Below are 17,566 nucleotides of genomic sequence, written 5' to 3'. Positions count from 1 at the left end.
TAACATATTTTTATTTTTTGTTGACGTGGCATTTCGAAAAACAAATGAAAAATATTGTTGAACACCCCCTTAGTTATTTCCCTTGTAAAGAACACCAAGTTGTGTATAGTTTGTGTCAACCATTTGCATTATACAATGTGAAAAGTATGAAACTCTTAATATGCTTACTTGCGGGGACCAATGTATCGTACGAGATTTGTTAAGCTAAAGATAAACAATAGAAACATGTAAGAGTATACAATTGTTCTATATAATAATTAATAATCATTTATATTTTATATTCTACTTTTAATAATTTTTACAATACAAAAATAACAATAATTAATTTTAAATAGGGTTGTTTATCAAACTTAGGGATGACGATTTTCCCCATTTCCCCGATTCCTGTGGGAATTTGCCCTGAATGGGGTAGGGATGGGGATGATTTCCACCTGCACGGACAGAGATGGGGAAATTTTCATCCCCGTTGGCAGGGACAAAGAAAGGACTCCCTACCTCATGGGATCCCCGCTAATATATGTATATATACACATATGTTTATATGTGTGTATATATACACATATGTCTATATGTTAATATTTTTAAAAATATGGTTGAATATATTTGAATATTTTCTAATAGGATTGTAAATTTTAACTATTTTAATTTATTTTTATTTTTTAAATAAAATAAAAAACAAAAACATAATAATTGACATTATAAAGAATCACAAGGAGTGGAGATTCCTATGGGAATGGGGATGGGGATAGGGATAAATTTATCCGATTTATTGGGAATGGAAACAAAGAAGTGGATGGAGATTTTCACGGAAACAGGATGGGAAAAAAACTCCTCATCCCGCTCTATCCAATTGCCATTCCTAATCAAACTAATAAAACCGATGAACTCAATTTCTAATATTTCCAATCTACTTTGGTTCAATAACTTTTAAACCCTATTTGTAATATGTAATCCATTTGCATTTATCATACAACGTGAAAAGTATGAAACTCTTAATATGCGTATAAATAAAGTAATGGCTATAGAAAGACTAGAATAACTAATACAACGCCATAATTGCCTAACTACCCTACTTATTACCAAGGCGTTTATTTTCAAGTTTCAACGTTCAATCATAAACTTTAAAATATGTAAATGGGCCTCCCCCAGGCTCCAACCGTAAGTACACAATATCTTATCTTCTCGGAAAAATTTGGGCCTCTAATGGCTTCTTCATCACCACTGTGAATTCCAGTTTCTCCGACAAGTCAACATCATCTACAGCCTTCCATTCAAATTCTCTCACCAAGTTGGCCAGGAAGTACTCCAGATGAAGCAGCGCCAAACCCAAACCAGGGCAGATTCTTCGCCCTGCACCAAACGGCATCATCTTTATCTCTCTAGACCCCGTTATATCAAACACTTCCTGATCTCCATCGCCATTGCCCAAGAACCTCTCTGGCCTGAACTCCATCGGCTCCTCCCACACTTCTGGGTCCCGCCCCATCTCTGCTACCATGAAATTCACTATAGCCTTCTTTGGTACCACATACCCATCTATCTTGGTATCCTCCGTCACTGCGTGTGGCAGCACGAAATGTCCCGGCGGGTGTCTTCTCAGACCCTCCAACACCACCGCCTTCAGATACGGCATCTTCTGTAGATCCTCCTCTTTGATCTCTTCGCCACACCCCACCACCCGTTCGATCTCGGACAACAGCTTTGCTTGGATGTTTGGATATTTTACCAGGTTCGCCATGATCCACTGCAACGCCGTGGCTGTCGTGTCAGTGCCACCGTTCAGGAACTCCGAGCACAAGCTCACCATCTCCCCCGTCGTGAGCTTCCTTCCTCCATCGGGGAGTCGAAGGTCGAGTAGCGTGTCTGCATAACAGACGACTGTCTCCTCCTTCCCTCTCTCTTGCCGGGCTCTTACGAGAGGAGCAATAACACTTTCCCGACTACGATGCAACTCATATACCTCGTTCCACCGCTTTCGAAACAATATCTTTCCCAGTCTTGGCATCAAAGAGAGTATATTATATCGACGAAAGCCAAGCAGGATCTTTCGCTCAACGTTCTCAATGTCTCTGACAACCTTCTCGTCGAGTTTATCTCCAAAGCACATGAAGACTAACAAACAGAACATCACATACCGGAGGTGATCCACCACCCTAACTGGTTCACCGGATTCAGCTTCTTGTCTAAGCTTGTTGATTAATATCTGCAAGACCCATTTGCGGGCATGGCCGTAGGACTTCACCCGGGAAGGATGGAGGATCTCGGATGTGATGTTTCGGCGGAGGAGACGCCAGAGTGGGCCGTACGCGGCGGAGCTGATGTTGTGTTGATCGCTAGAGAAGATGCGGGTCATGGGCAGAGGTGGTGGGCGATCAGCGAAGGTGGCACCATGTTGGATCAGAGCTTTGTGGGCGAGTTGGTGGTTGGTGATGAAGATGAGTCGACGAGAGCCGATTTGAAGCTTGAGGATGGGGCCGTACTTAGTGCGGAGGTTTCGGAGTAGGGGTTCGAGATCAAAGAAGGATTTGCGGAACCAAAACAAGTTGCCGATTATGGGAAGAGAAAAGGGTCCTGGTGGCAGATCTTTGGGCTTGTGTTTGTTGTGTGAGAGGAGATTCAAGAGGGATTTCAGAGAGAAACAGACGCAGAGAGACGCGAAGAAGATGAACCAGACTTCCATTACAAAGGAAATTTTCTATAGGACTGGACAAAAATGGATCTCTATCACTCTATCCGTGGTGCTTTATACTAGAAAAAACGTCATTCCATGGATCAGACGTTTTGACGTGGCGCTGTTCCATGTGAGGATCGATGAAGGAACCAATGGTGTATAATATTACGCCCAATTATAGAGAAAGAAGGCGGAGAAGAGATTGTACGAGATTAGACCTCCACTTTGGACCTATCAGACTTCAAAAGGCAGTCGGGATTTTCTATTCACTTTTCCTATCCATGGAGCCACACATCTCTATTATGAATTATGAATGAAGAGATGTGTGGCAGAATTTCAGAGCGGGTAGAGATTGGATAGAAAAAGTGAACAGGATATCTGGGCAGAAGGTTGTTTTGAGTCAGCAACAGAAAGTTAAAACCCCAAGTTTTCTACTAGGACATAGGACATGTTGCAACTTTTGAGGGTTAATTGGTGAGACGCCCGAATCCCGTAGGGGTGTCAATTGGACTCCAATTCGATTCAGCCAAATGCGAATTCGTTATAAATGGATTAGGCCCAATAATCTAATCCAATGAATGTTTTGGACCAATTTGGATCCGTTCAATTCAATGTTTGGACCATTCAATCTGTTCAAATTCATTTTGATTTAGATTGGTTTCAACACAAACCTGGTTCATTGGTATATATATATTCCTATCTTATATCAATAGATCAGATAATAGCTTAATCTAACCCAATCCAATATAAATTTGTTATAGATGGACTAGGTCCAATCTAATCTAATAAATATTTTGGACTAAATTGATCCAATCCAATATGTCTTATTGGTCTGTTCAATTTGTCCAAATTAATTTTATATTGGACGTGGTCCAATCCAAAACCGGTCCATTGACACCCTTACCTATAGGGGCTGTCTAAATAATGAATAGCAAAGTACAACAGCATTTGTAATCACCCTCTTCAAATTTGATTATAGTAGAATTTAATGATAAGGGAATTTGAATCCATCTCTATTAAAATAAACCAACTAACATACCAACTGAACCACCTCAGCTTGCGTATCACATCAATCCTTGGCACCTTGTTTTGAAGCCCTTTTGATCAGGTGGGTGAATACTAAGGTAACATGTAGTTAATGGACATCACCTCCGTCCTCGTATATCATGCACGCATACCTCCGGTTAGTTGAATAGATTATCGTTATTAAAACTTCTATCAAGAAATGATTTGTGTGGTTAAGATCATTTCAAGGTCTTAATTAGTTGATGGAACCACACATGCTTTGATAATGAATCGCCCCTGCTGTATGGTTATCTTGTTTGTGAGGATTATGTTTTTCTTTGGTCCATTAGGCTCTGTTTGGTTGTATTTATAATGAAGGAAAATGAAGCAATTTTTTAAATACATATAAAATTGGATACATCATCACATGACAAAATAACCCTTATATATATATATATAATTTCACATAAAATGTCTAAAATTGTTATTATTTTATATGGGATAAGTAAGACATTTTGAGAAACGAGAGGAAGAGAGTTAGTAGGTTTATTGTCAATTTACAAAGCCTAAAGGCCTCTCAATTATAGTTGGATCTTATCAGATTGCACCTATTTACTATCTGGATTAGTGATAAGATTTGGAACAGGTGTGTGTATTTATTAACTGAACCGGCCCAGACCTGATAATAAAAGTGGTGAAAATTTAACATCAAGCTTTGGATGCAAAATTTGCATTGTCTATGAGTGCCAATGAAACAAAATGCAAATTTTGCATCAGGGAGGGAGGAAAGTCATACTATCAGACAAGCGTGTGTAAAACTGAACCCAGTGCATAATTTGCACCCAGTTTGAATATCACAAACAAAATGCTTGTACACAACATCCATACAAGGGTATTATGGGTTTTGGAGATCAAACTAGTAGAGGTTTTGATAGCAATTCAATTTTCTAAAAACTAGGAGAAATTTACAATTATGGGAGTCTGGGGCCTAAGGCAAAAAATGTTTGTACACTGTCTATACCAGGGTATTTTGGGTATTGGGGATTGAACTATGGGGTTTTATGCAGGGGTGCTCACGGTTCGGTTGGGGTATTTTTTCAAACCTAACCGATTTCATTGGTTTTTTAAATATCCAAATTGAAATCGAGCTGATGCAATCGGTTAACTGGTTCGTGGTTCAATTTTTCGGTTTTTTTATGCACTTAAAATAAAAAAAAAACTAAAACTGTCAATGGTTGCTGTCGATGCCAAACTGGTTGGTGCCGGTGGTTGCTGTCGGTTGTCGCCTACAGTGAGAGCTTGAGAGGTGGTGCCTGGAGAGCCGCAGAGAGGAGATGTGAGAAAGAGAGAGAAGAGAGATATAGAGATCAAAGATGGCATTGGTGCTTGCTTGCTGATGAGACGGCGATCGGCATTGCCGCTTGGTGCTGGTGGTTGGTGCGGGCCACGCGGCCGTCTGGGGAATACGAAAGTCAAAGAAGATTAGAAGAATATTGCAAATAGAGTGTAAATCCCAGTTTAGGGTACATCAATAAATGAAGTAAGATGTAAATTACTGGCCCAACACAGATCAATGCATATTTATATTGATAATAAGATGTAAAAGTACATCAATAAAAATGAAGTAAATTTGCATTCAAGTGGGTTTTTGATAGAAAAAAAAGCATATATTTTATTGGAATTCATGTTTGCATCTATTACAGCTAAAAATCTATTTGATAAAAAGATAAATTTGTCAGTGCAAAATTAACCCAATTTTGCAATTTATCTGAACCCTTTTACACTCTACATATTTGCATTCACACTTATTTGCATTGTCCAAATGCAGCCTAAGAAAATAATTGACTACTGGATCATATACACTTGTTTTTTTTTTTTTTTTTGCTTCAAATAAGGAAATTTAGTTGATATTGATGATTAAGTGAAAAAAGAAAACTGATTTGGGTTTTTTGTCAAATTAAGAGTAGAATTGGCTAAGATTTGTAAGAGAGTACCTAAAAGTTTGGCAACGGCTTTCATTACTTTGGTCTTGCACTTGTGGCTGTTAATGTCAACTCTCAACTGGGTTTTCTGGAAACAAAAGATAAAGACGAGAGTCTATGTAAACTAAAGAGAACTAATAAAGATAAAGATATACAGTGGATAGCTAAGATAAATTTAGCTGATTTGAGATGGAGAACAGATATATTCAGCCTCCATAGTCCTTACCTTGATACTCATGGTAGCAGAATAGAACATGGAGATTCAACTAACCTTCTCTCCTTGAATAAAGGAGCTTGAGCTGGAGGTTTTTATATAACTCTGAATAAGTGGTTCTATGTGTATGTGAAGCGTTCCAATATAAATTGAATTAGGTGAGGAATTATCACTTTTTTTTAAGTGGGGATCAAGGATTCAATGTGATATCCAGAGCTAACTTACCATCCCTAGATGCAGAACGTTTGATGATCCAATAGGGAGTCACCTTGTACCAATTTATATGGATTAGTCATGGGTTTCTACTAATGAGTCCAAAAAGAAGCCAGCAAACAGTGGAACTGGATCTAAAAATACAGAAGTGAAAGGGTGCTTTTAGCTTCTAAAAGCATATATTTTTGGAGAAAATATGCCTCTGCTTCAATCTCTTTCAATAACTTATCCCGAGCGCTTCAAAGCAGCTGAACCAGTTAAAATCTCTCAGATGGGTGTTCTTACCTCCCCGGTTCTATAAATGGTTAATAAATATCAACTTCTTTTTTACTTGGGTTTTTTGTAAAAGGATCAGATATCTCAACTTTGAACCCTCAATAATTAAGCCATGAAAATAGAGACCAATTTTCTTCCTGTTTCAGCTTAGTGATGGACTGATGGGGATGTAACCAACTGAGGGTAGCCAGCTTTATAAAGCTTCCCATGTCAAACTTCAAATGATATATCTCCAACACAGAGCCTTGATTTTCTACTGATAGGATATATTTGTCTGAAACTAATTAATTAGGTTGGGGATATTTCAAGGGACAGGTGTCAAAAAAATTTGAAAGTGCTCATTTAACATGGGAATTATGTAGCCCGCAATTTCATATGAATCGAGATCTGCTACTTAAAACGCAACCCACAACCTAACTATCCACAAGACACTGCAGCCACACATCGAGAATATTTCAGTTTGCCGCTATATTGGGTCCCATGGTAACTAAGGTTTCTGGAGAATATCTATTCCTCGTAAAAGGTGGATAAACATACAACTTATCTGCATGCCAACAAGTACTCTCCCTGTCGCCACTCTTTGTAACGCACAAGAACACCAGAACATCACTTATCCAAACAAATTTTACCTTCCGCAGCAGATCTGGAGTGTATGCAAGGCAACCTTGGAAGAGAAAGGCAATCAACGTAACACGTTTAACTCAAACAATAGCAGGTCCTCATTTTGTAAACTACAAGAGGGCTTCTCTCCTTAATTACCATAAAAGGTATTATAATTAAGTGCTTTGAAGAATTTAAATTAGATCATGCTTAGGTTAGGTTAGGGTTCAAGCCTATTGAAAATTAAACAGATTCCCAACCTAACCTGATCCAAGTTTTTCCCTCCCAAACCCGACCCAAATTGCACCCGTACTCTGACCCATCAACATCCTTATATGTATTTACAAGTAAAGATAATATTAAAATGGGCCCAAAAATATCAAATAATATATTCTATTAATCTATTCAGTATGTGTGAGCCCCCTAAATAGACCTTGTGATGGAGATATTCTTTTTCATCCTTGGAGATATGTGGGCCCTCAAAGGATTTTTCATAACCACGGTGAACTCCACTTTCTCAGACAAATCAATTTCATCTCCATCCACAGCCGTCCACTCAAAGTCCCTGATCAAATTGGCTACAAAATACTCCAGATGAAGCAAAGCCAAGCCAAGACCAGGACAGATTCTCCTTCCAGCACCAAATGGCATCATCTTAATTTCCCCGGTCCCCGTAATATCAAACACTTTCCCTCCATCAACATTACCAGTCAAGAATCTCTCCGGCTTGAACTCCATCGGGGCCTTCCATACTTTTGGGTCCCATCCCATCTCCGCTACCATGAAATTCACTGCAGCATTCTTCGGTATCACATACCCATCTATGGTGATATCCTCTCTAACTGCGTGCGGTAGCACGAAATGTGCAGGTGGATGCCTTCTCAAACCCTCTAATACTACCGTCTTCAGATACGGCATCTTCTGCAGATCTTCTTCTTTGATCTCTGAGCCGGAGTTTACCACTCCTTCGATCTCTGAGAACAACTTTGCTTGGATGTGTGGATACTTCACCAGGTTTGCCATGATCCACTGCAACGCCGTGAATGTTGTATCAGTGCCGGCGGTTAGAAACTCCGAGCACAAGCTCACTATCTCCTCCTCCGTCAGCTTCCTTCTTCCATCTGGGAGTTGAAGGCTGAGCAGTGTATCGACATAGCAGACGACGGTGTCATCCGTCTTTCCTTCGTTGTTCTGTAATTTCTTCTCTTGCTCTTGTCGGGCTCTTATTAGAGGAATAAGAACGCTTTCCTGATTGTGCCTTAGCAGATAGAGCTCGTTCCACTTCTTTCTGAATACAATCTTTCCCAATCTTGGCATGTAAGCCAGTACACTGAATCGACCAAAACTGGTATTCATCTTCCTCTGAACGGATTCGACGTCTTTGATAATCTTCTCATCGAGCTTTTCTCCGTAGCACATGAGCACCAACAAGCAGAACATGGCGTACCGGAAGTGATCCATGACGCAAACGGGTTGTCCGGAATTGGCTTGTTCTCTGAACTTGTTGGTTAGTATCTCCAAAACCCAGACGCGGGCGTTGCCGTAGGACTTGATCCGTGAAGGGTGGAGGATCTCGTGGGTGAGATTCCGCCGGAAGAGACGCCAGAGTGGGCCGTAGGCAGCAGAACTGATGCTGTGCTGGTTGCTGGAAATGACGCGGTTGGGTGCGAGAGCTGGAGGACGATCGGCGAAGGTGGCGCCGTGGTGGATGAGAGCCTTATGCGCGAGCTCATGGTTGGCGATGAAGATGGATGGGCGAGAGCCAATCTGAAGCTTGATGATGGAGCCGTACTTGGTGCGTAGATTGCGAAGAATGATTTCAATATCGTAGAAGGATTTACGAATCCATAAGAAGTTGCCTATGATGGGCACAGTAAAGGGACCTGGTGGGAGCTTCTTCTGGTTGAATGAGAGTAGATCCAGGAGGGATTTAAGGGCTGCAGAGATGCAGAGAGAGGCGAGGATGATGAACCAAATCTCCATTGGAATAGACCGAGATTGGGGATGTTGACACTGGTCAGTGATCAGACTTATTACAAACACTTCTTACAAACGATTTTTGCTTTTCTGGAGATGGCCAATTATTTATATATCAAATACTTTAGTTCTTCTTTCGGAAATTCTTTATGGCTAAGGAGTAAAGAATTTACATATACTCTTCCGTTCATTGTCTGACCACTGTCCAGACGTCATCTGGGTTTCTGGATGTGTGTTTGGTTGGAGATGGAAACCATGAGATAGGGTAGATTGGCACTAAAAAGCCAATTTAGTGCAAAAGTAGAGTAAATAAAAGTACTTCGACCACTGTAGCACGTAGCACACCGTGGGTGGACCGTTTCCTCGACTTTGACCACTAACTACCGATTCCTTGCCCATCAAGTATTACTAGACCTGTTCATGGGCCGGGTATCCCGACGGGCAGGCCTGGCTCGGCCCGGCCCCCGGACAGGATTGAACATGCATTTTAGCCCGTAGGCCTGACCTCGGCCCTAAAAGGTCGAGCCTGACTATTTTACGGGTTGGGCTCGGGATTTGTTAAAAAGCTCGGCCCAATCCCAGCCCCGCCCAACTTTTGTATAAGTTAAACCCTAAATTCCTAAACCATCTAACCCTAACCCTAAATTCTTAAAACTTTTCTTTTCATTCTCATTTCTCAATCTCACTCTCAGAATCGGCTCTCGCTCCTCCCTCTTAGACTCTCAGAATCGGCGAACCTAGTTGCACCTGCGAACTCAGGCACTAGAAGTCGGTGCCACCAGAGCTAGGTCATCTTTCTTCAGCATTGAGCTCTCTCTCTCTCTCTCCACCCAACACCGCTTTCATCTTCTATCTTCTCATTCTCAGTTTCTCACTCTCAGACTCTCAAAACCGGCGAACCCACCAGGCACACCGTTTTCACTCTGCGAACTCAAAAACCGGCGGTTGGTGCCACTAGAACTAGGTCGTCTCTCTCTTTGGCAGTGAGTTCTCTCTCTGGCCGACACTGTTTTCATCTTCTATCTTCTCATTTTCTCAGTTTCCATTCTCACTCTCAGACTCCCAAGAATCGGCAAACTCAACTCAGGCACCATTCTCTCAATCTCAGAGGGCACCGACGCTCAGACTCCCAAGTCGGGCTTCAGGCTCAGGCCTGGGCTTCGGGCTTTTTATGAGGGTCGGGCTCGGGTGCAAGTTGTAGGCTTGTTGGTTGGGCCGGGTTTGGGCTCGGGCTTGAAAAAATTATGTTAATGAAGAGCAAAAGCCCGACCCGTGCCTGACCCATGAACAGGTCTAACTTCAAGTAGTATGGATTCGAGCTGAGCCAAGTCGAATACTTAGCCATTGGAGATCAACTCGGTTCAATTTGAATTCAATTCAAGTTAGAAGTTTGAGTTCAAGCTCGGTTTGGTTTATATTATTTTTTAGATAAAAAAAATAAGAATTATAAAAATTATTTTTATTTTACATACAAAATAAAAATATTATATATATAATAAAATCATTTATTATATGTATGTATGTATGTATGTATAATAAAAATTATTTATTTAATACTAGGCTCGCAAGCCTCATGAGTCGAGTTTCATTAGGTTCAAGCTCGGCTCGATTAACAAACGAGCCTATATATCAGGCTCTAATTTGACTCGAAGCTCGATTTAAATCGAACTGATCCGAGCTTTTCACAAGCCGAGCTCAAATATCACATGAAAGAGTCGGCTCATGACCACCCCAAACTCCAAGTACAAAAGTTCATTTTATTTATTTATTTTTTGCTTAAAGGTATCCCCTTTTTGTTTTGGGATCCATCACTCCACTGTTGACTTCCTAAACTTTTTTTTTTTTTGTGTGTATCACCGTCCCAAACTTTCACCCAATTTATAACACAAATTACTCTAATTGGGGCAAACTTTGGCTGTTTGTAAAAAACTGCTTGGGCTGTTTTGGAAGCCTGCAATCAATGGCATCACATAATAAGTGCGAATAAAATAATATTTACACTTAATATCTTTTTAAAAAGACAAATGAGGATCTATAAATTAATTAAGGTGTCATATGTAAAGACTCCCAAAACAGACCAGGCTGTTTTTTTTTTTTTTTTCCAAACAGCCAAAGTGAAGTCCTCCAATTGGCTTTTTAAGACTACGGAATTAAAACCCTAAAAATATCATTTTCTTTGTAAATATAGACAACAAATGAGCAATTTTATAATTTTTCAACACCGTCAGAGTGGTGCAAAGTTTGGGGAAGTTTGACACAAACATAGTTTAGAGAGAGTTAAAGTGATAGAACGTAGTTAGGTCAGTGAAAAATGAAATGGTGGCAATAAATTCAGTGCGTTGCATTAGTTGATCTTAGAGAACACGATATTAGGTAATTATTTCTACGAACCGTCGGATTAAGAATTTTGAAGTTAATGCAATGTACTTGTTGACTTTTACATAATTTTATTTATTTGTTTTTCTTTTTTTTCATACTTATCTTGTTTCATGATACTAAATCGTGATCCAAGTGACATATGGGCTTTGTTAAATAAAATTGATGAAAAAGAAAACCTATAAAACTCCAAAGCTTTTTATTGTCAAATAGAATTATTTTAATTATATGAAGAGGAGCCCCTAATTGATAATTTATATCATTCTTCTGAAAATTTAAAATTTATTAGGCATATACATCAAACACAAATAATCATGTTTTCTCCACATCAATTGGTAAATTGGTGAAAGTGATAAGCATGCATAACGGTATCCACCCCCAACATTTAACAATGATCTCAAACTAGTAACTTAGGCTGCGTTTGGTAAAGGTGTAAAATAGAATCGGGTAAATTTTACACCCCGGTTGACATTTGGTAAACATGTTTTCGATATAAAATTACATGTTTATATTTAATTACATCGATAATCGATGTAATAAATACATCAAAATTATCAATGTATTTATTACATCTCTCTCTCTCTCTTCTCCTCTCTCACTCGCTCGCTCTCTCTCTTCTCCTTCTCTCTTCTTCTTCTCCTTCTCTCTCTCACTCTCTCTCTCTCTCTGCATCATTCTACCTTGTCTTTTCAAGCCATCTCTGCTCCACCTTGTCTCTTCCTTGCATCATTCCACCACATTTGTTGGGTGGGAACTGAGAAGGAGGTCAGGGGCCAAGACTCGGCATGCAATCAGCAATGGTGGGCTATGAATAGCAGTTCCAAAGGAAACAACCCTACAAGCCCTAAACACCATAATCAAGCTCCACTTCAAGAAAACCTTGGAGAAGAAGCGTGCCTTTGATCTCGAAAAGAAGGAACTTTGGAAGCTCTTCCAATTCTTCCTCTTCCTAGGCCCGGTTTCCATTGCCCTGGTCCAGTCGCCCAAGCTACAATGTCGCCACTGTTGGGTCCCCATCAGCCTCCTCACCATGGCCCATCTCATCTTCTATGTCTCGGTGGCTCAGACTCTCTACTGCATCAATGGGCTCAAGTACCAGCGGCGGTGCCACAAGCTGACGTTGCGGCTAGCAATAGAGAGGTTGAAACGGATCAAGATGAGGAGGAATAGCGGGCTGGCAGACGAGACGGACGACTTCGAGATTCAATTCCAGTAGCTTCCCCTGAGCTATTTTGGTATGCTCAAGAGGAACTGACCGTGCATATCAGATTCTTGATTCTGATATACGTCTTCATAGTCTTTTCCTTTGTTGCCCTTCCCTATTCCTAATCTATAAAATCCACTTTCTTCATATGTGTTCTACACTGTCCTGGAATTGGATGCCTCTGTGTTGGCACAAATCTCCCTCCATGGCTGCAGCATCACGTACATTGGTCATCGGCTTCTTCAACTCAGGCGAGGCAGCGTGATTCAAATTCCACTGGCCGGTTTGTCAAATTCAAACATGGTATCAGAACTAATCGTTGGTGAGGTAGCTCTTCCTAGCTGCCATAGTGAAAAATTTTCAAGAGCTAGTATGGTGGCTCTATCTTTTTGCCCCTTCTCTCTTCTGAGCCTCTGAGAATCTTTTCTCTATACTCTTGTGTTTGCTAATTTACTCTACTTTTATAAAAGGTGTAAACAAATAAGGTTGTCTCTTGATTCCCTTCCACCCTTCTCTCTCTCTCTCCCTCCCTCTCTGATAAATCTTCCACTGCAACAAGACGTAACCAAATAGGATGAGTGTAAATGAGCACAATGGCTGGTCCATATTTTACACTCTCACCAAACCATCGTGTCTCAATTCCATCGGTGTAAAACTGCATTTACATCTGAAACAAATGCAACCTTAGTATTTATCTATTGAGTCACCGGTTACATATATCCAACATTAATAACAAATTCTTGCTTTACATACATTATTTTTATTTGATGTATATGATGAATATGTAATAATTTCATGCATAGACACATGGGATCAATTTCTCATGTCAGTTTTTTTTGGCAAATTTTTTAAACTATCCTTATGGTTTAGTTAATTGGCTAATTCTACCCTTACTATTTTACTATTGTCTTAAAGTACTCCTACTATTTCTCATAATTGACATTGCCGTTAAATTATAATAGAAAAAACAAAATGTCAAATTTGCCCTTCAATATTCCTCAAGTTTTCAAAATAAAATCCAACTGATGAAAATTTTCAGAAAGATAGGAATCACATCGTTGTTCCGCTTTCTGTCTCCTCCTCCATCTCCGTTTTCCATTTTCATCTTTGTTAAGTTTAAGCTTGAAACATTGAGGATGTTCAAATGCCAATCGCTACTCCACGGATATAGCCACAACCTGAGAAAACAGATGATAGTTTTTGAGTAGAGAGGGTCACTGAGTCCTAAAATAATTCATTTCAATAGAGGGGATTTATTTTCTCTTGCATTTGTGAATGGTTGAAGTTGAGTGGGTTAGATTGATGACAAAAATAGGGAGGGATTCATGCACTTGGAACTGATTCTTTCAAAGGCCAAACCATCATAAAATGTGGAGTTGCTACCAGAAATTGCAGCTTGGGATGCATTGTAAAAGTTAGTAAAATAAGCTAATGGAGAACACTTCCTTTCCCCCTCTTCCCAATGGATCCTTTCTATATCTATTGAGGAACTTTTATGCCCAGAATCCTCAGAGTGTGGATCTCCAAATGTTGCATCACTATTTCACCCAAAAACATTTCAAATTAATTGTAGTTCTAACTAGTCCCTCCTTCCTTTGGCTTTGGAGGATTCATCTACAAACAAGGTCCTAGTTAGCCGAGGCTCCTCATCAATCTCGGGGGCTTGGCTATGGTCATAGCTGAAGGTGCATTCAACCAAGAAGTCTGCCAATGCTTGTACCTTTATTGTAGGCCTCGACTGGTAGTGTAAGTCAAACTCTGACAACTCGGTAGCCTACTTGATTAACCAACACGAGGTCTCAAGTTTTGAGAACACCGAGTTAAGGGGCTGGTTGGTCAACACCGATATGCTATGGGCTTAAAAGTAAGGCCTCAACTTCCTAGCCGAGACCACTAGTGAAAAGGCTATCTTGTCTACTACTTGGTATCTGGTCTCAGCCTCATGGAGGACCTTGTTGACATAATATATTGGTCTCTAAATTCCCTTGTCTTTCCAAATCAACACCGAGCTGACTGCTTCATTTCCAGCTGAGAGATACAAGAATAAGGTTTCTCTTAGGATGGGCCGCATGAGCAATGGTGGCGATGCTAGGTAGGACTTTAACTCTTCGAAGCCTTTCAAGAAATCTTTTGTCCATTGGAAGTTTTTTAATTTCTTAATGGCCCGGGAGAAGGGTATGCACCGGTCGGCCGACTTGGACATGAATAGGTTGAAGGCTGAGACCCGGTCAGTGAACCTCCCGGTTTCTTTACTTGACCAAGGGGGCTCCATGTCCAATATGGATTTTATCTTCTCAGGGTTGGCCTCTATGCCTCGTTAGGTGACTACAAAACCTAGGAATTTTCCTAAGGTGACCTCGAAGGTGCATTTGGTGGGGTTCAGTTTCATGTTGTATTTCCTCAGTACCCCAAATGTCTCGTCAATGTCCAAGGTGTATTGGCAAGCTCTAAGACTCTTCACAACCATGTCGTTAACTTAGGCCTCGACATTTCTCCCCATCTGCTCTTTGAAAATCATTCTCACCAGTCTCTAGTAAATGGCCCTAGCATTTTTAAGTCCAAAAGGCATCACCTTGCAGTAGTAGGTGTCATGCTCGGATGCATCTTTATCTGGTTGTTGCCGAAGAATGCATCCATGAAGCTTCCTTAACCATACCCCATGGTGACATCGACGAAATGATCAATCCTCAGTATAGGAAAGTTGTCTTTGAGATAGGCCTTGTTGAGATCTATCAAGTCAATGCATAAGCACCATTTCCCATTAGCTTTCTTAACCATGACCATATTAGGTAGCCATTTAGGGTAGTGTACCTCTCTTATGAAATTAGTGCCGAATAGCTTATCCACTTCCTCTTCGATGGCTTTTCAGCGCTCTAGTGCAAAGTTCCTCTTCTTTTGGCAAACCGGTCTACAGCTTGGGTTCTTGCTCAACCTGTAAGTAATGACCGAGAAGTCAATTCTTAGCATATCAGCACCAGACCAAGAAAACATGTCAATAATGGATTTGAGGAAGCTTACCAGTTCGGAAAGCAAACATGTCGATAACGGCCTCACCTAGGTGAACCGAGATGAGGTCCTTTCAACTTGATAGTTCATTCCCGAGGTTGAGCCCCTTCAATTGTAAGGCTTCCTTGTTCTTTCCTTTTAGCGTCGCCACGTAGCATTGTTTGGTAGCTTGTTAGTTTCCCCTAACATCCCCTACACCATGCTCCGTGGGGAATTTCATGGCAAGGTGGTAAGACGAGATAACCACCTTGAGTGCGTGAACGATTGGCCTCCCTACGATGGCATTGTAGGGTGAGCCTATCTTCACGACCAACAACTCAGTCATCTGAGTGACGTAACGAGGTTCGGTCCCTACAGTGACCAGTAAGGTTATCTTCCCTTCAAGTTTGATAGTTGTTCCAAGAAATCCGATGAGTGGCACGTCAATGGGATGCAATCGGTCTAGTGTCAACTCGACTGAGGAGCAATTGTCTATGACGATCCTTTTCACCATGTAATTGGCAATGACCATCGATACCACCAATGCATTGTCGTGGGGCACGATCCTTTTCACCATGTAATTGGAGGTGTTTTCTTGGCTTCGACCTCCTCAACGACGATGTACTTCTGGACATTCTTCAAGAACTCGACTTTAGTCCTGGGCGGAGTCTTGAAGATGGACCAATAGAGGGATCTAAGCCGGAGGCCATTAATGGCTGCATGCATGGAGACTGAGGGGTCAAGGTCCTTGTCCTCGAGTTCTTCCTAGTTGAACCTCTTCATATACTCCCGAAGGCTCTCCTCCCACTTCTGCTTGATGGACATTGGGAAGATGATGGTTTTCTAGCACTATCGATTGCTCACAAAGTGACCTAGGAAGAGGTCCGCGAATTGTACCCAAGAGCCGATGGAGTGTGGATGCAGTGTCATGAACCATCGGTGCATTGCTCCATTGAGTGTGGTCTGGAAGGCTTGGCACATAAGGGCGTTAGAGTATTCGCGCAGGACCATGAGGACTCGAAAGCTTTCCAGGTGGTCCTCGGGTCTGTACTCCCATCATAGGTCTCCTGCGTTGGGGCTCGAAGATTATGGAATCCATGAAGGCCTCCATCCGACTGAATAAGGCATGGCAACTAGCGGAGGCCCCACCTCTGCTCTCCTTTACTTGTTGAAGCTGATCCTAAATGGCGCCAATCTATGCTTGAATATGTCCGAGGTGTTGGTCGATGTATGGCATCATTGCTTCGGAGTGGTTCTGATTTTCTCTCATGTGGGACGAGTTGGCCCTATTCTCGGAGTTCTTGGACGCCAACACATCCTGAGCCTTGCGGGCATGACGATCGTTGAGGAGGTCGAAAACCGATGGGGGAGAGGGTGCAACGTCAGCCTCCTGACCCCCCAGGGGAACTGTAGTGGCTTGAGCGCCTGTCATCGTCCCGGTTGGTCGCAACGCAACGGTGCTGACGGTCATGGTTCTTGTGCTCAGCATGGGACCCCATGGGGTTGCCCTCTCAATTGGAGAGCCGAGGAGTCTTGGAATGGGGCTTGCTAGCCCATCGGCTGTTGTTGTTGGACTCTAAGGGGTTGGCCACCTCCAAGTTGTCTAAGCGTTGGCTTAGCAGGGTTTGGATGGATTGCCGGCCATGTTGTTCGTGGCTTTCAACGGGGCGACCGCCCTATGGGTGGCCTCTTACCGGATGCCCTATATTGTCCAACTGCTGGGTCAAGACGCCAAGTTGTCCATCCCGTTTAGGACCAGCTCAAACTAGTCGGTCGTGACTAAGTTCTGAATGTTGGGAATGGTGTCTTGCTTGTTAGCCATTTCGGAGACACTAGTTGGTTAAATCAGATGTTTCCCACAGATGATACTAAATGCTGTTACCAAATGCAGAGACAAGAGCAACAATGTAATTTCTGGTATCCGAAGCCTATAAAGATTCTGGGAGTTATCCCGGGGCGAAGACTCTTATGATTAAAAGACAACTTAGAGCTTAAGTCTGTGTTTTTATCTTTACCTGAATCTAAGAAAAAACCCCTTTAAATCTGAAGTTGCCTTAGAAAAG

General features: G+C 41.5%; 1 protein-coding gene and 2 pseudogenes across 1 annotated transcript; 1 reads left to right on the top strand and 2 right to left on the bottom strand.

Annotated features, from left to right (window-relative positions):
* Positions 1-924: 924 nt before the first annotated feature.
* Positions 925-3,196, bottom strand: LOC104603898 (cytochrome P450 89A2-like). Its single transcript, XM_010268061.3, has one exon. It carries the CDS (start codon positions 2,678-2,680, stop codon positions 1,175-1,177), a length of 1,506 nt encoding a protein of 501 aa, XP_010266363.1. The 5' UTR covers positions 2,681-3,196; the 3' UTR covers positions 925-1,174.
* A 3,610-nt stretch (positions 3,197-6,806) lies between these two features.
* LOC104603900 (cytochrome P450 89A2 pseudogene) lies at positions 6,807-9,183 on the bottom strand (annotated as a pseudogene).
* Positions 9,184-11,672: 2,489 nt separating this feature from the next.
* Positions 11,673-12,643, top strand: LOC148801158 (uncharacterized; annotated as a pseudogene).
* Positions 12,644-17,566: the final 4,923 nt, after the last annotated feature.

This window comes from Nelumbo nucifera, chromosome 3 (genome assembly GCF_055504915.1).
Source record: "Nelumbo nucifera cultivar China Antique chromosome 3, China Antique-T2T, whole genome shotgun sequence".
Taxonomy (NCBI): Eukaryota; Viridiplantae; Streptophyta; class Magnoliopsida; order Proteales; family Nelumbonaceae; genus Nelumbo; species Nelumbo nucifera.
The sequence above is the reverse complement of the archived record's forward strand: the minus strand, read 5'-3'. Positions and strand labels throughout refer to the sequence as shown.

What these genes read in the sequence shown, in the direction of transcription:
- LOC104603898 (XM_010268061.3), bottom strand. Translation starts at nt 2,680, where the DNA reads ATGGAAGTCTGGTTCATCTTCTTCGCGTCTCTCTGCGTCTGTTTCTCT.